Below are 20418 nucleotides of genomic sequence, written 5' to 3' on the forward strand. Positions count from 1 at the left end.
TCCCACGCTGCTCTCTTCACTCTCCTCCCTTTCTTTCTGCGCAGATATTGTAGGCACTCTCAGGCCCGATGAGAAGGCTATCATGACATACGTTTCCTGCTTCTACCATGCTTTCTCGGGGGCTCAAAAGGTGAGCTTCTGGCAGGTGGAATTGCTTCTGCTTCTACGCATGTCTTGTCTGGTTCAGCTGCCACTAAGCTTGCACACTGAGCAACTCACTGAGGCTTGTTACACATTAAGGGCTTATGAGAAATGTGCTGAGTGAAAACGGCTGGAATGATCACTGGCCACTGAGACTGGTGGAGAAACAAAAACGTAGCCCCTGGCAATAATAAAAATCTGGGGTGGTTGGTACATTGTACATAGCACTGCCCACTGAAGCGTCACTGCTTCCAGCAGCCAGCGGGGGTGAGAGGAGAAGTAATCGCTCCGTTTTTAATTGATCTTTTCACTGTCCTCCAAACACTGGTGTTAGATGGGAGATCTTCACAGTAACACCTTATGGAGCTGGAGGGGAGTGAGCTGGCTTACTTTATGGCAAGCCATGAGAGTTACAGGGCTGCTTGCCATAATCCCCTGGCTGAGGCTCCTTTAACACGCTTGATACAAAGATGTCTAAACTCAAACTGCTGGCCCAATAGAAACTCAAACTATTCCAGCTGGGGATGTGGGGAAGAGGCATAATTAAGTGCCCAAATAACAGCCCCCCAGTGGCTGTTGTGGTGCAGGGAGGTAGCTGACAGAGTGCTCAGCTGAAATTAGCACCCAAGTATTTATGATCGCAACGGGACTCTTGGATCACTGGCAAAATGAGCACAAATCTAGATGACTCCGCTGACTTAATCAAATTTGATTCTGCATTAGGCTTTTAATTTCCCATGAAAATGCCATGTCTGTGCAGATGGCACTGCTGTCAGTTGATTGGCGCGTAGGATAGCAGCAGCACCAAAATCATTTGAAAGTCTTGGTGACAACAGTTTAACCTAGTGCATATCCTGTTTGCTTTCTCGTCCCCTTCCTGAGCTGTGTCTCATGTGCAGTTACAATTCTTATCCAGAACCCTTATCGCTGCTGTTAATATGCCTCTCATACTAGGCTCTGCAGCAAAAGTCGTGCCAAGTGAGATTGGCATCAGCATTTCTGTTAAGTGCTGGTTTCCCTCGTTTAGCTAGAATATCCTTCTCAGCCCCATTTCATCTTAGATATTGCTGTTTTGGGGTGGTTGTGTTCCTTTGGCAGTGGAGAATATCACTAGGAAGGTTAGGTTTAGGAAAACAGACTTATTAGAGTTCTGTCAATCCAGACATTGCTTAAACACTCAGCTCTTTGAGGAGCGTACCTGACAATGCCCAAATCCATAATAGGTTAGCCTTGCTGTTACCCTCTGCTATTGTAGGGGAAAGGACAGATATTCTCTGAAACCAACATGGCTCTTTATGTAGACAACTGATTGGGAAGAACATTCTTCTGTGGCAGCTAGATTCTGCCACTAGATGACTTTTACTATCATACTATTTTCAAGAGCATCTAAGTCCCATTTTCAAAAGTGACTTGGTTCTGAGGCCCCGACGTGCCTGTTAACTTTCAAACACACTGTCTCCCAAGTGTCTAAGTCATTTTTGGAAATGGGACTTACGCTCTCTGGAAAATCTTTCTAGCATTGTCCTGACTCACTATCTTCTCGATTGGGGTAAGTCATTACACCTCTGGTTCTCGGAATCAAGCCCCTCTGTTAATATCAAATCTACTATGGTTACTCTCTTGCTGGGACTCTGCTGACTAAGATCTGAAACTAGATTACAAGCAGGAATTTCTGTGCTGCTTCCGCTTTTCGTGTTCTTAAACTGTGGTTTTCCCTTCCTTCCCTTACCACACTAAATGCTTGCGTCTTTTGTTCGCATTTAGAGCACAAATCCAGGTCAGTCGGATTGTCTTCAGTTGCTTGTGTAGCTGCTGTAGTTTGGACCTTTGAGATGCATCTTTAATTGCTGATTCACTTTAAATGCCATTTTAGTGCTAACTGGGCTTCAGGGGATAAATGAGCCATTTGGATGCCTTGCTGCAGACTGCGGGTGTCTGTCCGGCTTTGAGTTTTAAGGAGAACTGTTGAGTAAACTCTTTGGGGCAGGGACCATGGTTGCCCTATAGGCTTGTACAGGAGCCAGCACCACTGGGGTCTTCTGATGCTACTGAACCAAGTTTTACTTGTTAAACCATTATTGGCGCAAGGCTGAAACTAGTCTCCGGTCTGCCATCAGTAACGGAGACCCAAGTGCAGATTAGGCGCCTGGCCATTACGCCCATGTAAAATGGCACTATTCTAGCTTGGTAGTGTTTCCTCCCACCTTTTCGCTGGTGTGAATGATTACATCCCGTACAGGGGAACAGAGCAGCAGGCTCTGAGGGTCCGACCGGGGCTCAGGCAGAACTAGACGCATTCCATTTCAAATGCCAGGCACCAGGCGTGCGACACCTGCCCAAGTTCTTGGACCAAAGATGGGGAGTAGCTTCCTTTATTACTTGTTCCCCTAGTTCGTAAGAGTCCCATTGTGCTGGGCACTTACAAACACAGAACAAAAGTGAAAGGCTGCGCCCCGAATTGCTGACAGCCTGAGACAATGGATGAATATGGACACCTGGCGGAGTACAAGGGAACAGTGACAGTATTAGTCAGCAGGCTGGGCAGTGGTCAAAGCACACTAGTAGCCTAACCGTTCTCGTGTCCTGTAGGCATCCTGGCTTCCTTGCAATGCATTCTGGATTCGAATGGCTGTTCCCTTTGTTAGGAAGTGAGTTGCCCATAGTAGCAGATACTGAGCTAATCTGTTGTATAGTGTAGGGATGAGCTGGGGATGCTTACGAGGGCTATTTTATGCAAAGAGGAGTAGCTGCATCTTGACTGCCTGTGAGTTCTGAAGCAGTTTTACAAAGCTGAAGGCAGAAGGGCAGAGCTGCACCTGATCAGTAAATTACCTCAGCCACAGGCACTCCGATGACTGATGTTTTACGGTTCATAGAGTCTGAGGCCAGAAGGGACCTTTGTGACCATCTCGTCCGACCTGTGTAACACAGGCCATAGAACAGGGGTGGGCAGACTACGGCCTGGGGGCAGTATCTGGCCCTTGAGCTCCCGCTGGGGAGCAGGGTCCAGAGCTTGTCCCGCTCTGGCGTTCCAGCCGGGGAGTGGGGTTGGGGGCTTGTCCCACTCTGCACGGCTCCTGGACGCAGTGGAATGCCCCCGCTCCAGCTCCTATGCATAAGGGCAGCCTGGGGGCGCCATACGCCGCCCCCGCAGTTCCCATTGGCCAGGAACCATGGTAAGCACTGCCTGGAGCCTGCACCCCTAAGCCCCCCCACCACTCCCTGCCCCAGCCCAGATCCCCCTCCTGCCCCCAACTCCTCCAGCGCAGAACACCCTCCTGCACCCCCCAACCCCTCATCCACAGTCCCACCCCAGAGCCCGCATCCCCAGCCGAAGCCCTTTCTCCCACCCCGCAGCTGCCTGTCCCAGCCCGGAGCCCCCTCCCACACCCTGAACTCATTTCTGGCCCCACCCCAGAGAGCCCTCTGGCCAAAAAGTTTGCCCACCCCTGCCCTAAACTTCCCTATAATAATTCCTAGAGCAGATCTAGGAGTCTGACCTAACATTTTTCACATGCTGCATACGTTTGTCAGCGCTAGATCCCGTTCAGCTGTAGGATGTGATTATTAAAGATCAGGATTAACTTGGTTAGTAAAGTGTAAAACTTTTATAGGCTGGAAGCATTAACCTTGTTTGTTAGCCAATGTTTGAGAAACACGTACTGGATACGTATTCCATCCAGACTGAAATGTTTCTATTAAAGTCTGACCTTGCGTGTATTAGCTAGCACTTCTCCCAGGCACTCCCTGGGTGGATGTAATGTGTGAAATTCTGGCCTGGCCAGTGTGTTTTATTGTTCTTTGTCTGATCCCAATCTCTAGCAGCACAGCTGGCATGTTCTCTGCATCAGCTGGTATTTATTAGCTTCCCGTAGCATGCGGTGGTTTTTCCAGTGTTCTTGTGTGTCGTGCTCTAATTCCAGTCCCAAATCTGAGGTGGCAACGGATGTGTGCTGCATGTGAGCATGTCTAATACGGTTAAGTGGTACCCAGCAGTGTGAGGAGGAGAATCCAGACTGCCCGTCGCTTGTTTTGTTGCTAACGGGAATCAAACTTTCTGCTGTCTAGTCTTTTCGGCAATTCGTTTCCCCAGCTCTGTTTTCCTCTCCCCATCCTCCTATAGACCCTCTTCACTATTTCTGTTGATGTCTGGCTTTCAACTCCTCCTCTTGGACTCTTTCTGTGCTGCCTACAAGGTACTTGATCTCTTGACTTTCCTTCTTTGCATCCACGTATCCCACTCTCCTATCTAATCCACAGAGGAATTTCACCTTTCCCCACCTGCCTTGCAGAAGGAAGGCGTGTGTACAGTACTGAAGGCTCCAGTGAAATCTCAGTCAGGGAACAGGGGCTTGTTCTCATTGACAAAGAGAAACGATTGATAACCACGTGGATGCTTATGACCTCAGTGCCATAGTTCTGGGAAGACAGTAACCCAGAATGCAGCGGCTGAAATGCTGAGTGCCTTGACAAATAGCGAATTCTGGAGCTAAATCCTGAGTTTAAGCATGAGGAGTCAACGGGTGTTGAATAAGGAGTGGAATACACAAAGTGGAAAGATTCTGACACTACCACAAACACACTTACTTGGTAAAATACTAGTTTACAAACTCTGCGTTATTCCAGACAGTTAACACTCCAAGTGAGAATGCAGCAATCTGGTGTTGTATCGTTTTAGGGTGCAACCGACCATGTGCTCCATTCTTATAAACCAGAGAGCCAGGTGCGGTGCCTAGGGGAAGATATGGGAGTCTCAGATGCTGGGGAGGGGATCTGGGCGCAGCAGTGGGAAGGTGCCATGTCAGAGACTCTTTCAGAATTGCTGTAGGCTGGCGCCAGAGTCTTGCGGTGATGGGCAGATCCTCATTCCGGTAGCTAGCAAGCTGGGCGTTCACAAGGCTCTGGGGATGGGTGGCCTTGGAGATACAGGCACATGAGGAGCAGTCCTGAGATCTAGGTCTTACTCCTTGCTTTGCCCCAGTCTCAGTGGCATGTCGCTTCCGTTTCCCAGTCTGTAAAATGGGCACAGTCTGACTGGGGTGCTGTGCGGTGCTCAGTGCACATGAACATGCAGAGGGTTTAATCTTCCCCTCAAGGCAGTGGAGAGGCTCTGGCCGATAACCATTCAGATATCACCTGCTTATGCTGAGCTTGGAAAAAAGCTTTGATCAGTTGGATCCATCCGAGCCAGAATTCCCAAGCGCCGTTGGAGGCTCCTTGCTCTGTGGAGCAGACGTTTGGAAGCCACGAGCCTCAGCCGCTGGAGGAAAGATCTGGTGTTGGCAAAACACACCGGGGCAGCCCAGGAACCTACTTCCCAATTAGTCTCACTAGCACAGGCAATGCTGGTCTGGGCTGTGGGAGCCGGAGCTACGGGAGCCTCCCTGGTGGGCGAGTTGCACTGTCATGGCGAGTTATGCAAGGGGCATCTTTTAGCTGATGAGGCCTCAGGGTAAATCTTCCACATGACATGGCAAGTGCTGATTAAACCCGTCAGCAAGTCCCTCTGAGGGGACTGGTCTGGCTTCAGAGTGGCTTTTCTTTCCTCTGTGTGGGGGCTGGACAGATCGTAACATTGCTGGCTTCTCCTTTCATGCATTGTCCTTGCTGCTCTGCTGCAAATGGCTCTAAAATCTCCCCCCCCCCCTTTGCCTCCCCCCAGGCTGAGACAGCAGCGAACCGGATTTGCAAAGTGCTGGCTGTGAACCAGGAGAATGAGCACCTGATGGAGGACTATGAGAAACTGGCATCTGATGTGAGTCCCCCTGCCTTCTGGTCACTCCCCTGAGTGGAGGGGAGCGCTGAGCTGGAGGCCGGCAGGGAGCCTGGCGGTTTATTGTGGAGGGTGGCCTACGCTTTTGGGATGTGAGAGATCAGGGATGTCAATAGCCGGAGAATTGTGGCTCCCTGGCACATTCTGTGTCTGTTGGTACATTCCCCAGCCTGGCTGCGACTTGCCCCTGGAAGGGCCAGTGACAGGTACGTTGCTGCTGCTCCTCATGCTCCACTTAACCTGAGTCTGCTCACCCCGCAGCTGCTGGAGTGGATTAAACGCACAATCCCCTGGCTGGAGGACCGCCACCCACAGAAGACCATTCAAGAGATGCAGCAAAAACTGGAAGATTTCCGTGACTACAGGCGCGTCCATAAACCTCCCAAAGTGCAGGAGAAGTGTCAGCTGGAGATCAACTTCAACACTTTGCAGACTAAACTCCGGCTGAGCAACAGGCCTGCCTTCATGCCCTCGGAGGGCAAGATGGTCTCGGTGAGTAACGGTGTTTGTCTGAGGCACTGAGGGCAGGGAAGACACTTGAGGGGGAAGAGCAAAGCAGAGCGAGGCCTTTAGCGCAGCGGAGTGAGCAGAACTGAATTTGGCAGAGCTGAGGAGGGAGTGGTCTGTACCGAAAGCTGCCTTGAGTCCGCTTACTAGCTCCTATTAACAGTCCAGAAGCAACTTCTTCTTGGGCGACCTGCTTGCGGGGTACTGCAGCCAAATGTTGGACTCCTTGTGGGTGGTCCCTCCATAGTCTGCACACTTCCTGGCAGTGCTAACCCGAGTGCCTGGAGGAGAAGGACTTGTGTGCTTATGCTGGAAGATTGAGGGCGCTCACACCTACAAAACCCTTCATGGGAGTGCAGGGGGGTAAGCGAGGGCCCTCAGCAGTCAGCTACTATTTCAGAGCCTAGTGTCTCCTCAAGGCCTGCAGCGTAACCGACATTACTGCATGCTCCTTGCCTGTACGTCGGCACGGCAAGGACTGTGTGTGGATGGGTTAGCCCACCCGAGCTAGTGTGAATCCTGCTAGTGTGGCTAATGGTAGTGGAGGCAGCACAGCATGAGCTGCGGCACAAGTAGAACAATCCCAGCATATGCCCTGAGTGCAGACTCTCTGGCCTCGCTCTCCTCGTTAGCTCTGCTAGTCGGATTCAGGCGAGCTCGAGGGGGCTAGCTCTGGCACTGCTTTCACCATGTAGTCGTACCCTAAGCCACTGGTTCTCAGCCACAGGTCTGGGGCCCCCTGCAGTCCGTGAGCAGGTTTCCGGGGGGGCCGCCAAGCAGGGCCGGTGTTAGACTCGCTGGACCCAGGGCAGGAAGCCAAAGCCCCACCACATGGGACTGAAACCCCTGGGGCTGCAGCTGAAGCCTGAGAAAGAAAGAGGCTGAGAACCCTTGCCCTAGGCAGTGAGGGCTGAGCCCCATTTCTCAGCGGTATGTGCCAGGGATGCGTACGCTCTTTTCTTCCTGGTAGCGAATATTTTGTGGCATTTAACTTCCACCAATGGCTAGTGGTGGTGCTGGGCTGCCAGTCTCCCTAGGGTTGGTTATTACATATACACATGCATATGGCATGCAAAAAGCTAATAATATAACAGAGATGGTGTTAACATCCAGTATGGGAAAGGGAAAACCTGATGCTGTCACCCTGGAAGTATGGGCCATTCATAGATTTTAAGGCCAGATGAATCCATTGTGATCATCTAGTCTGACCCCCTGTATAACACACAGAGAACTGCCCCAAAATAATTCCTAGAGCAGATCTTTTAGAAAAACAGCCCGTCTTGATTTAAAACTTGTCAGTGATGGTTAATTACTCGTACTGTTAAAAATGTACATCTGAATTTGTCCAGCCTTCAGCTCCCAGCCATTGGACTGTTAGATCTTTCTCTGCTAGACTGAAGAGCCCGTTAAATATTTGTCCCCCAAATATATTTCCCATCGTTGAGATTCCCCTTAGGTGCTTCATAATCTTGCTGGCAGTCTGACACAGCCCTTTCTTGCTCTTAATGCCTTATTTCCTGTGCTCGCCCCGCAGGACATTAATAATGGCTGGCAGCACTTGGAACAGGCGGAGAAAGGCTATGAAGAATGGCTGCTGAACGAGATCAGGAGGCTAGAGCGACTGGACCACTTGGCTGAGAAGTTCAGGCAGAAAGCCTCCATCCACGAGTCCTGGACTGAAGGTAGCCACCTCTTTCTGAGGCCAAGGAGTGGGTGAGGGAGGGCGAGCTAGATCTGGCAGAGGAAAGCTAGAGTAGCCTTTTAAAGCAGACTGAATGGCAGAAAACAGTTGCTCCTCTGGCTCTGATAGCATGGCCCAGGAGACGGAGGCCTGAACCCCAGCAGGGGTTGGGAGATCTGAATTCTGATTCTGTACCACTGACTGCATGTCACTCCTTGGGCAAGTCACTTGGCACTCAGCCCCCCATTTCTAGAATAGGGAAACTGATCCTTTTGGTCGTTTTGAGGTCTGGAGATGAAATGGCCCTAGGAATGGTACAAGTCACTTTGTCCTGTCCAGCTGCCAGCATTATGGAGCCGTTGTACTGTACTGTAGCTTGGCCGTGTTTCCAAACAACTCTCTGGGCACTGGGTGTGTGCGCGTGGGAGTAGTTTAAGAATAGAAGCTACTGCTCTGTACTCGACTCCTCACCACAGGCAAGGCCAGGAAAACATTTGTCCTGTGTTTTGAACGCTGAATGAGCACTCCAGGTGTGGTTGGCCCCTGGATTAAAGCTGACAGGTCCCCGAATGCATAGGCAGTGCTATTCTTGGCAGCTTTGTGGTTTTGTGCAGGCGTTTTCAGATGGGACCGGGTGAAGTTTAGACACTGACAGAAGCTTTACTTTCAACAGAAGCTGTGTCTGTTTAAATGGTCCCCTAGCCAGCCCCGGAAGCGAATGCAGTCGGGTTAGCTGTCGTCCTCTTCCTCAGAGGCCGTGCCCTTTGACGCAGACACCGTGGCTTGTTTACGGTTTGCTCAGGCATTTGTCTCCCCTCTCTAGCCAGATGGCTAAACGTGACGGCTAACCCTCCAAGCCTTCCAATATGGCAGCTGCATCTGATTCCATAGAAAATACAGTAATCCCCTCTCCGTATGAGAAGGAATGTTCTCATCGCCCAGGCTGGGAGAATACCACGCGGAGCATTAAGGGGAGAAAGGGGCTTGCTCTGTCTTTGGGAGCAGTGCTTGCAGCTTCTCAAGCTGGTTTTGCTTTTCCCTTCTTAAAAACGTGGTTGCAATAACTGAATCCGTAGAATGGATCCATATGGTGCTGTGGTCCCTATGGGCAGAGACGGGGGACCCTGGGGTCGTGAGGAACAGGACTGATGCATCAGGCAGGGAGTCTTTTTGGAGCGGTGCTGACGGGCGGGTGCAGGATAGCTGAAATGCCACTTTAAGGGTGCGGCAGTTAAACGGCAGTGTTGTGCCAAAGTAGTATCTGACTGGCACTGAAGCATCCTGTAAGTTGCTATTAAACTCCACCTCCCCTGGAGAAGCTGGCATGGGTGGGGGCAGACAAGCTGCTAGATGATTTGGGCTCTGTTTCTGTGGCGGAACTGGCCTCCATGATGACTAACTTGCCCCTTGGTCCTCAGCACTGTGAAGTGGATTTTCTGTTACCTGTAGTAACTTTCCTTATTGGGACTTTGCTGCGTCCTGCCAGTTCACAGGAGCTCAAGTACACCAGCCTCCCCCCACTCTGGTCCTCGACTGTTTGGACAATGGAGACCCTAGTCCCTAGCGTTCCCTCATCCTAAAACAGCTTTGCATGCCATGCACAGCACTGCTGAAATGCAGCCAGCTCTGGGGTTGAGGGCAGCAACAGTGAGATGCTCCGCATGCTGCAGACCCCTTCTAGTATCTGGTAGATCTGTGGTTTAAAACAGCTGTTCTCTGGATTGGTGAGAGGGCTCAAGTGGAAGCTGGCAGTTTGGGTGGGGAGGAGCAAATGGAAAAAGCTCTGATTATATTTCCCTCACTTTGTCATCTTGTGGGGGGCTGGGGGGGGGCTGGATGTGAGCCAGGAGAAAATTTAGGTTCCTCTCTTCTGCCAGTCAAATGTAGACAACTGGGGCTACTGCAAGTCTCCAAAACCTGGCGGAGAAGGCACATGCTGTCCGTCAGTTTGTCTGATGGCTCAAGCTTCCAACAAGCTGGCTGGCTCCTCCACAGCTGGGCTTGTCCTTTGTCACCATCCCGGGTGAGGGCCCTGGTGTTTGTCAGCCTCACTGCAGATTCCTGATCAGCAGCTGTGTAGCTCGTTTTGCTGCAGCAATGGATAGGGACTAGTCAATTACCAGCCACACCCTGCTACCTCATCCATCAAAGTGGAGCCCCAGGCGCTAAGTTGCCATGAGGTACTGAGTCCTCGAATGGCAGCTCTAAGGGGGATGGTTCTTTGAACCCCACAAGCAGTGGGGCTGGGTGCTAGAGATGCCATTTTACGATCCCAGAATAAAGCTGTCAGTGCTCGGTAGTGTTTGGGGATCTCGGAATGTAATCCCGTTCGTGTCACTGGACTCTGCCTGAAGTCCTTGTTGTAAAGATCCTTGCAGGATCCCGTAGATCGGTTGTCCCCTTCCCTAATGCAGTGTTGTATGCTGGAAGCATGAGAAGTAACATGTCCCTTTGCAAGACAGGAGACGTAGATGCCAACTCTCGTGGACTAGGGCCTGATACTGTGCTCTCCGGAAAGCAGTCAAGCTCTGAAAATGGGGCACTTTTCAGAGGAGAGGTGCCCCTCCTTCAGGGATCAGAGGAGGACAGTAACTAAATTATAATTACTTTAGTATTGTCTGGAAGCCTCAGCCAAGACCAGGACCCCATTGTGTGCAGTGCTGTATGTGCACATAGTGAGATAATCCCTACCCCTAAGAGCTTAGCCTAAATAGGCAAGATGGACAGATGGTGTTGGGGGAAACTGAGGCATGGAGACGGTCTTGATTTGGTCCTGGGCATCCAGAAAGTCAGTGGCAGAGCCAAGAATGAAACTCAGGACTCAAGTCCCCGTTGTGCCCTCGCCAGTGGAGGCACTGCCTCTCCTGCAGATGCTGGTTACACTAATAAGCAGTTCTGTGAAGTTACTTCCTGCCTGCCTCTGCAGAGAGCAGTCTGGGAGCCATTAGCAGAACGCAGACCCCGGCCACTGCCAGAGGGCCCAGGCCGGCTGCTGGCAGCACCTCCCAAGCAGAACATCTTGGGGAACAGCTGGCTGGAACCAAAAGGCATTTCAAGCTGAACAGACTCAGCACTCCCAACTCAAATAGCTTTTAGATTAACACAAAAACACCAATTATGTGGTAGGTTGCCAACAAAGGTGGCTTGCTAGCCAGACCCTGATGCTGGGGAGTGCAGGGGGTGGATGGAAGCTTGCCTTCCAGGGCAGGCTCTCTCTCTTCAGCTCCATAACGTGCCAGGAGGAATAAGGAGCATTAAGAATATGTAATCAGCTCCATTGTCTTAGTTCATGGCACTTTAATTACACCCCAGTTTGATTCGTCCTTGTGCAGGCAGGCAATTTGGAGCACACTTCCTGCGTCTGGCTTCATGCCGCAGGCTTCACTTTGACAGGGGCTATGGAAGGAGAAACGGCGGGTTTCAGCTCCTTCTACTGGCCATGGGTGTCTTACCCTAAGCACTGAACTGCAGTGTCCCCGTGAGCGCAAGTAGAAACTAACCAAAGTGAGGCAGGGCCCCGTGTTAGTGACCCTTCATCTTCATGCTCTCGCCTCATAGTCGCTGTGCTGCAGAACTCGTTTCGTGGCGATCCCCTTCGTTTGGGGCAGGCCTGCCCTTCGCTGACTCCTGGCCAGTCTCCCTGTCGTTTGTACATCACTCTGTTATCCCGTCTTGCATCTGTCAAAGCTGTAAACTTTTCAGGGCAGGGGCCATAACACTGCGACTGCTCCATTGATATCCTGCAGTGGCCCTGCCCTAAAATGGGTGAGCGCTTCACTGTGAAATGTGAGTGGGTGGGGCTAGAGTATGTAGGGACAGAATCTGTCCAGGCAAAGGTGGCGGGATGCTCTGTCCGTGCTAGGGCAGCTGAACCAAGGAAGAGCGGGATGGGGTGGGAAACTGCTGCCCATTTCCCAGCCTCTTCTGCAAGCTCCTCATCCTGAAGATGGAAGGGGGAGGGGTCAGGACCGCAAGGCAGAATTATTCCTCCTTGTGGTGTCTGACCACGGGCAGCTCCACGTCTCATTAAAATGATGCAATGCGTCTGGGCAGCAGACCTGCCTCTGAAACCCTGCTGCATCCCTCCCCCACGCTCGTGATGTCTTTTGAACAGCATGTGCTGCTGCTTGTTTAGTATCTACCCTGTTCCCGTTGTATCTCTGGTGCTTGCCCGGCCGCCGCGCCCCGCTTCTGCGCTGTGGATCGGGGTGTAACGGGCTGTGCTCCTCTCCACCCCCAGGGAAAGAAGCCATGCTGAGGCAGAAGGACTACGAAACCGCCACCCTGTCAGACATCAAAGCCCTGATCAGGAAGCACGAGGCCTTCGAGAGCGACCTGGCAGCTCACCAGGACCGCGTGGAGCAGATCGCTGCCATTGCACAGGAGCTCAAGTACGCCAGCCGGTCTCCCCTGGTATTCCACGGTGGGGGCACCAGAGACCCTGCCCCCTTTGGCCCAATCCTCAGGGCATTAAGGCTCCTAACTTCCATTGAGTCCACGAAGGTTGGGGGCCTAAACACCTCTGAGGATCTGGGCCTTAGTACGTAGCCGGCCTTACTCCTAAAACAGTGTCAGCACAGCACCATCAAACTCCAGTGTAGCCACCTCGGGGTGGAAGACAACGGTACCCTGCAGACACACCCCAGCTCTTGGTGTCCTGTGGGGGGTTTGTCCAGATAGAGCTGTCAGGAGCTGTCACATCCATCTCACCACAAACCCACCCCCCACAGTCCAGTGCACGGATCTTGTTCTGCCTGTCCCAGCCCGATCTATTCTGCTCCACTTCCCCCTTTGTCGATCCTAGAGTGTGATCTTACTTAGCCCAGGCAGTGTTGCCCTGAGAGCCTTTGTGCTCTGAGCAGGCCGCCTGCACCCCATCTGCAGCCACTCTGGCTCAGGCTTTCAAGCCCTCTTGGTGGTTTGCTGTGTACCCATCTTGCACTGGCACAACACTGACATGAGCAGAGCCCTCCTCCGGCGAGGGGCCGGGACAAAGAGACACTGTACCATAGTTTTGGCGGAGTTAAAATAGTTTTTATAGGCTATGTCATGGTCCTTTTTCCCCCCAGAGGACCTGGCTTTTGCAACTGGACTGTTAGGAGCACCTCTGTTTGAATGGGGTTCTAATAGGATTGTTCTCCCCAAAATACACACAGTACCCCCATTGTTCTGTCCCCGTCCCCTCCCCCTCTGTAAGAATGCAGTTATTGTAAGAGATTCCAGCGAGCTGCGGTCTCTCTTTCCAGCCAGATAAACTTGCACACAATTAGTACACTGAGAGTCGAAGGCAGGGCGAAGCCATGAATGGAGCCCTTATTCCAGCGGCCCGAGTGGCAGAGAACCTGGAAACGGAGATGTGTGGCTTGGAGCATTACTTAATGGAGAAAGCACCCCAGTGCAGAGCCTGCAGAGGGGGGAGAGAGCAGAGGCGGCTCGGTGTCCGGAGCACAGTCTATTCCCATGCACATTGGGCTCCTTGGACAAGCCACCGGGCCGCGTTCTGTAGCGCGCGGTTCATCGGAAAATGGAGAGCTCTGCAGTGACTTGCTGTCCTCCTGCCGTTTCAGCTGGGCTTTAGTCACTCTCCCAAGCGTGCTTTTAAAAACAAAGCTCTCCCTGCTAGCTCTGCCACCATCCCTCGGTCTCCAGGTCGTTCCACTCCCCCTGTTTCTCACACAGCTTTAATCTCTCCTCCGGCCCTGCCTTTGAAGCATACTGGACATGCAGCAACTTGTAGCCTTCCAGCGGCACTTTTAGAACTTAATGTCTGGGGCAGGTTGAGTCTGTGCCATCGTGGGGGCAGGACACGGCCCTGGCTAACTCCTCTGTGGGGAGTTGGGGGACTTTGACCCAGCAAAGCTGCTAGGTCGTTGTGCAGCTTAACCTCCCATTTACTAACTGGCCATGCTGAAAGCAGCTGCGGTGCAACCTGCCTCCGAAGAGCAGTCGCTGGGTACGTCTACACTGCTCACGGCAGGACGTAGAACACGTGCACTGCGCACTCCCAGCACGGGTATAAATAGCCGCGTAGCTGTGAGGCGCTGCTTACGCCATGTTCCCAATGTGGGTGTCTCCACGCCCGAGCTCTCTCCCCCGTCTACACTGCTGTTTTTAGCAGTGTCCCCTGGCTTCCCCGCCAGAGAGAGGCTCCAGCAGAAAGACAGCGGCGAAAGGCTTCGGCAGCTCTCCACTGCTGCCTCCCCCGGCCAGAGCCTTCACTGCTGCGTGTAGCTGCACGTGGCAGTGTGGACGCAGCCTGCTCATCACTGTGGTGTGTGGCTACTCATATCCTACGTGCTGCTGCCAGTGTAGACAAGGCCGCAGTGGTGGGATCTCTTTACGAGAGGAGGGTGGTGGTAGCTGGGGTGGGGTTCCTGCCTGTGCCACCCCTAGACACATCTCTGTAACCTTCCCCCAGATTCCCCAGCCAACTAGGTTTTGCAGTGCCCTGACTGGGAGGCTGGAGTTGGAGAGGAGCCAAGCCATACAAAGGTCTACGAAGAAATGAGCCCCTGGGGAATGTCGGACTATTTTAGCATGCAAATTACTGCATTATGCAGCCCCACATCAATTCGGATCTGTACTCGGCCGGGTCCAGAGTCACTTAATACCTGTGTCCTTCCCCCTCCACCCCAGTGAGCTGGATTACTACGACTCCCCCAGCGTGAACGCTCGGTGCCAGAAGATCTGTGACCAGTGGGATGCTCTGGGATCTCTGACCCACAGTAGGAGAGAAGCCCTTGAGGTAAGCAAATGTCTGCCATGTGCTGGCTCTGTGCTCAACATCCCAGAGGCAGAGAGGAGGAAATGGTGCTGAGGCCTCCTGGGGGGAAATTCATCTGTATCTGTTCCTAACTTAGCTGTGCCCTGTGTGTCACCCTTGCAGAAAACAGAGAAACAGCTGGAGACCATTGACCAGCTGCACCTGGAATACGCCAAGAGGGCAGCGCCATTCAACAACTGGATGGAGAGTGCCATGGAAGACCTCCAGGACATGTTCATTGTCCACACCATAGAGGAGATCGAGGTAGGAGAGGCCAGGCTTGCCGCAGATGAGCTGGTGGTCCAGTGAAAGCAGAGATGCTGCACTCTGCAGTTTTCCCCCAGGTCTAGAAGACTCGTCGGGCTGGCTGTGCAGAGCACGTGCTGCTTTTTGGAGAGGCACTTTGGGATTTTGTTGCTACTTGGTTTCACTGCCAGGTTCTCGGGCATTAGCCTCACGTTGCTGCAGTTAGGCTGGGTTGCTGGAATCCAGAGCATCTGTTTTCATTGAAAAGAGATTCAGACATTTGAGCTTGGGTAAAATCTTCTCGCCCAAAGCTTGTGTTGGTCCCAAACTCCCAGACACACGTGGAATGCAAGATCAGTGCTTTGCCAGGCGGCAGGGGCTCACCCCACCAGGTGGGGTTGAGCTCACGAAAATTCTCTCTCCATCTTCTTGGTTTTCAACCGTTTGTCTAACTGGGATCCTGTGTCTTCCAGGGCCTGATTGCAGCTCACGATCAGTTCAAATCCACCCTGCCGGATGCTGACAAAGAGCGCGAGGCCATCCTGGGCATCCAGAACGAGGCTCAGCGGATTGCGGACTACAACAACATCAAGCTGTCTGGGAACAACCCGTACACTTCGGTTACCCCGCAGATCATCAACTCCAAGTGGGAAAGGGTGGGTGCATGCTGCAGGGCGATACCAGGCCCGTGCTCTGCTGCCAGGGTCGCCTGGAAAGGCCCCCTTTTACAATCCGCTGGTGACAGAAATGGGCCATTATTGGCTTTGTTTGTAAGAGGCTGCAGTTGTCCCAGGCTGCCTGTTTAGAAATGGCCAGAGCTGCAGGCGTAGCAGCTGCCTTGGAAAAGTGACCAGGTAAAACAGGGGATGTCCAAGGAATTCAGACTAAAATTGACACAGGCACACATGCACCCCCCAGCTTGATCCTTCTCACATGGGGAGTGCTATGGACGTTCAGCCTCCAATGGTTCCTCTAAAACTTCCTGTCCCACTTGATGGCAGCCATGTTTCCAGCTAGGGGTGCCTGAGCACGGTTTGGTGCTTATTGTGGCTGATTTAGAAGCAGCAATACCTTTGCTGTGGAGCAGCAGTTTTCAAGCGGTGGTCTGAGGACCACAGCGCTGGGGTGACTCTCACTGCTGGCTCTGCTGCCTCGTGGCTCGCAGCTGCACTGCGTTTGAGACCCCCAACATGTCTCTAACGCTGCTGTGCCATGTGAGCAATGGCTGTTGTGACCATACGGATCGTGGCCGCGAGCAGGAAGGGAGGGGTGACTGGGAACGGCAGAGGTGCCCATGAAGCTTTGCTGTAGAGCAGTGGGCAGGCTGGGAGCAGGTGTTTTGTCAGGATCTTACTGCACAATTCAAACAGTTGCCCTGTGTGCGGCGTTTCACATGCTTCACGTGGTGACTGTCTGGCCTTCAGTGGCTGTTACAGCTGAACTTCTCCCCGCTGACAATCTGTCTGATCTCCTGCAATGTGAAACTTGGATCCACAGGACTGTCAAGGGGCCACGGCCTGGGCACATCCCTAGGCCAAGCAGGCGCTTGGCAAATGCTGCTTCTCTGGCACTGACCAGTGCAGAGATGGATCAGTTTCATGGGCGTTCCTTGTTCCTCACAGGTTCAGCAGCTGGTGCCAAAGAGGGACCATGCTCTGCAGGATGAGCAGAGCAAGCAGCAGTCCAATGAGCACTTGCGTCGGCAGTTTGCCAGCCAGGCCAACATCGTTGGGCCCTGGATACAGACCAAAATGGAGGTAAGAGCTCAGTTTGCAAGAACTGCTTCCAGCTGTGGGGCAACCAGAAACTCCAACCTCAGATTCCTGCGTACGGGCTCATTAGGCCATTCCTGCTACCCGGAGCCCGCACTTGAACTGGGGAATGACCCAGCTGATCATCGATTTGCATCCTCTCAACATTGGAGTTGAAGTGCCACCTAGTGTCCAAACAGCTGCATTCAGAACCATTGTCGCCCCGCTGGAGCAAACCGTACTGACCTTGTCCACCTGCCTCCGGCAGGATCCTGCTGCAGAGAAAGCTAAAACTCCCTCTTCGCTGCAGATAGCCAGTTCTGTGCTGCCTCATCCCAACTGTGCCAGGAAGAAATGTCCCCGCTTGCGATAGCACGGCTGCTTTCCCTTATGCTGCGCATTTAGGGCTCACCTATTCAATATAAAATAGGGTGTGTATTTAAAGCACAATAGCTATTCCAGAATGAGAGTCCACCCCGGGGTTATTTCATGATCACTATTCTGGTCGGTTTCCCCGAATAGCAAAGCCTGAAACCTGACCTGGGTTAGCTCTTTTTATATTTCAGTCCCCTAAGCTCCCAGTAGTGTCTTGAGGTGCCATATAAATGCAAGTTATTTCTTGGCCTTACAGTGCTCTGAGAAGGGACAGTATGTGCAACTCCCACCTTACTCGATAATCAGTTCCCTGTAGTCCGTGTTTGTACAAACGAGTTCATATTCCCGTGAGTCCTGCAGAGCCAGCCCATCTACAAATGAACTGGATTTTATTCCTGTTCCCTGAGCTGGATTGCTTCCTGATTTCCAGCCAGATACACTCCTGCATGCTCTTTAGAATTCTAGAAGATCAGGGTAGGAAGAGACCTCAGGAGGTATCTAGTCCAACCCCCTGCTCAAAGCAGGACCAATCCTCAACTAAATCATCCCAGCCAGGGCGTTGTCAGGGCTTGAAGGCAGAAGGGCTGCACAGGTGCCACAGAGGGCAGAATTCGGCTTGCAAGCCCTTCATTACTGGTACAAGAGCAGGAACCCAGCTTGGTTCTCGGGGGGCGCCAGGCTGAGTCTGCAGGGCTGGCCCAAGAAGGGTATTGATGAGTACAGCATGGAGCAGAGCTCAGAAAATGGTCGACCAACTGTTTTCCTTCCCCTCCCCTCCCCAGGAAATAGGGCGCATCTCCATCGAGATGAATGGCACGCTGGAGGACCAACTGAATCACCTCAAGCAGTATGAGCAGAGCATTGTGGACTACAAGCCCAACATCGACCTGCTGGAGCAGCAGCACCAGCTCATCCAGGAGGCTCTGATCTTCGATAACAAGCACACCAACTACACTATGGAGGTAGGGTCAGTGCTTAGCCTGCAGCCAGAGTACCCTGCACAGCCAGCCGTTGCCTGTTAGCTAGCACGCAGCGCTCGGCGCTGTTGTCCTGCCACAGTAACCACCGCTCAGGTAAAGCCCACAGCAGTCTGCTTTAAAGATCAGGGTGTTAAGCCACGTCCAGTTTGGGTGACTGCCTTCTGCCGGCAGTTGTGCATCGATCCAATATTCTCCTTCCCGTCTGTGTGATCTTTGTATGTTGCGTTTAAGTGTAAAAAGCTCCATATAAATGCAAAATATCTGTGTTAACCTGGTACATCAGGTGCTCTTCGCTAGAGGGGGGATCTTTCTTTAGGCATTGGAGCCAGTGTGTAACATGCTTCCATCACTGCCAGCATGAATCGGCCCGTTTAGAGCTGTGTAACTGGTGCCCCTTTGAAGAGGCTCCCAACTTCTCTGGGGTGTTGTCAAGTCTTGTGGCGCTCGGTACCCTATTAACCGCCTCTCTCCTTGTGACCTCAGCATATTCGCGTTGGCTGGGAGCAGCTCCTCACCACCATTGCCCGCACCATCAACGAAGTGGAGAACCAGATCCTAACCCGCGATGCCAAGGGAATCAGCCAGGAGCAGATGCAGGAATTCCGGGCTTCCTTTAACCACTTTGACAAGGTAACCAGGGGCCCCTCAGACGTGGTTCCCAGCTGGGTGTGGGGCCAAAGGCAACTAGGGTGCTAATGCTGCTGATCGCTGCAGGGTTTGGTGTCACCTCCTCCCCTCTTACGTGCTAGCCTAGTGCTTGCTTTTCTCCACGTAATCCCAGGAAAAAGAACAGACCCCTCCAACTTACTCACTGACCACCTCTAGTACTTCAGCAGGAAGGAAGGTTAAATTGTGGGGGGGGTTGTTTAAAAAAAAAAGTGGGGGGGGATTAACTGCTTTCTCACAGAGGGGGAATCCCAGCTGTGCAGAAGAGATGAAGCCATGGGCAGCTGTTCTTCCATGAAAGAGAAGTGGGAGGTGCCATTGGCTTGGCAGGGAGGCCAGGCAGAGAACTGTCCCACTCTGTCCTCTCTAAACAGAGTCACGGTGCCAGCTTTAATTGCTCCAGCTTTAATTGCTCCAGCAGCTGATTCAGCCCCTACCCTCCCCCAGCCAGACTGATTCTGGAGTTGCCCTGGTACAAGTGAAGGAGACTTGTTCATAAGGAAGTGGCTTTAGAGCTTTCCTCCCCGGGAGCCGGGCATGTTACGAGAGCTCCAATTGTCAAACTGGAGAGCAAGGGTCAATGTTGCAAAAGTGCCTAAATCCACTTTCCAGAAGTGACTTTAGAAGCATGAGCCCAACTGAGCTTCAATGAGACTTAGGTTCCTAAGCCACCTGGGCACTTTTGAAACCATTCTCCCAAATGCCATGGCTGATGGATCCATCTCAGCACTGCAGCCGTCTCTTGAGGGTTTAGCTCTCGTTGGGCCCCGTCAGTACAGGTGTGCGTTGCAGAGCCACGTGGGCCGAGGCTCTCGGGGAGAGCGTGCGTTGGAGCTCATTGAGCATTTTATCCATTGCTTTCGTAGCTGAAGTGCTAGCTGTTGGCATGTGGCTGCCCCCTCCTAGGGTAGGCCTGTCTTGGGCATAATGCCTAAGGATGTAGCGTGCTCCTTCTGCACGAGGCAAGCTGCATCTGGGGTTACGAATTAGAAACAAGCTCAGTCTTAAACCCCTTCCCTCCTGAAGCAGAGAGTTGATTTCAGTTCAACTAACGGTGTATTTTTTCCCTTCTCCCTGCCCTCTCACGTGCATGTTGTTCCCCCCCACCCCAATGTGCATGCCATCGTCTGTGTGAATCCCGGTGCGGCCGCCTCGCCACGCTCTGACCCCCCTCCATCCTGCATGTTGTCTGGTTCCCCGACGGCAGGACCACGGCGGTACCCTGGGACCTGAGGAGTTCAAAGCCTGCCTCATCAGCTTGGGATACGATGTGGAAAATGACAGACAGGTACCGAGCGTCATTACTGCACAGCCTGCCACTGATAATTCAATTAACATGATCTTCTTTCTCTCTTCCTTCACCACATTCTTCGCTCCTCTCCTGTGCTCCTCCAACCATTTGTGTGTGTTCAATTCTGACGTTCAATCTCCACTCCTCCATCGCCTGGTCACGTGCGGCAATTTCCACAATCCCATCTTAAACTAAACTTCTCTCTGCCTCTCTCTCCCTCCATGGGGCCCTTTCTTCTCTCTCC

The 20418-nt window shown here is 52.5% G+C and overlaps 1 protein-coding gene and 1 long non-coding RNA gene across 3 annotated transcripts in view; one reads left to right on the forward strand and one right to left on the reverse strand.

Annotated features, from left to right (window-relative positions):
• Window positions 1–20418, forward strand: part of ACTN4 (actinin alpha 4) — a 78396-nt gene that overhangs the window by 52260 nt on the left and 5718 nt on the right. The window contains exons 8-19 of one of the 2 annotated variants that reach the window (XM_039509912.1): window positions 45–130; window positions 5804–5896; window positions 6176–6406; window positions 7956–8103; window positions 12343–12493; window positions 14739–14847; window positions 14989–15129; window positions 15585–15767; window positions 16734–16868; window positions 18020–18199; window positions 18701–18847; window positions 20091–20171. In XM_039509912.1, coding sequence (XP_039365846.1) covers window positions 45–130; window positions 5804–5896; window positions 6176–6406; window positions 7956–8103; window positions 12343–12493; window positions 14739–14847; window positions 14989–15129; window positions 15585–15767; window positions 16734–16868; window positions 18020–18199; window positions 18701–18847; window positions 20091–20171 — 1685 coding nt within the window. The remainder of the gene's footprint in view (window positions 1–44; window positions 131–5803; window positions 5897–6175; window positions 6407–7955; window positions 8104–12342; window positions 12494–14738; window positions 14848–14988; window positions 15130–15584; window positions 15768–16733; window positions 16869–18019; window positions 18200–18700; window positions 18848–20090; window positions 20172–20418) is intronic. The other variant, XM_039509913.1, reaches the window with a different exon arrangement.
• LOC120388233 overlaps window positions 1–20418 on the reverse strand; it is a 44992-nt gene that overhangs the window by 8089 nt on the left and 16485 nt on the right. The window lies entirely within an intron of this gene.

Source organism: Mauremys reevesii, linkage group 22 (genome assembly GCF_016161935.1).
Source record: "Mauremys reevesii isolate NIE-2019 linkage group 22, ASM1616193v1, whole genome shotgun sequence".
Classification (NCBI taxonomy): domain Eukaryota; kingdom Metazoa; phylum Chordata; order Testudines; family Geoemydidae; genus Mauremys; species Mauremys reevesii.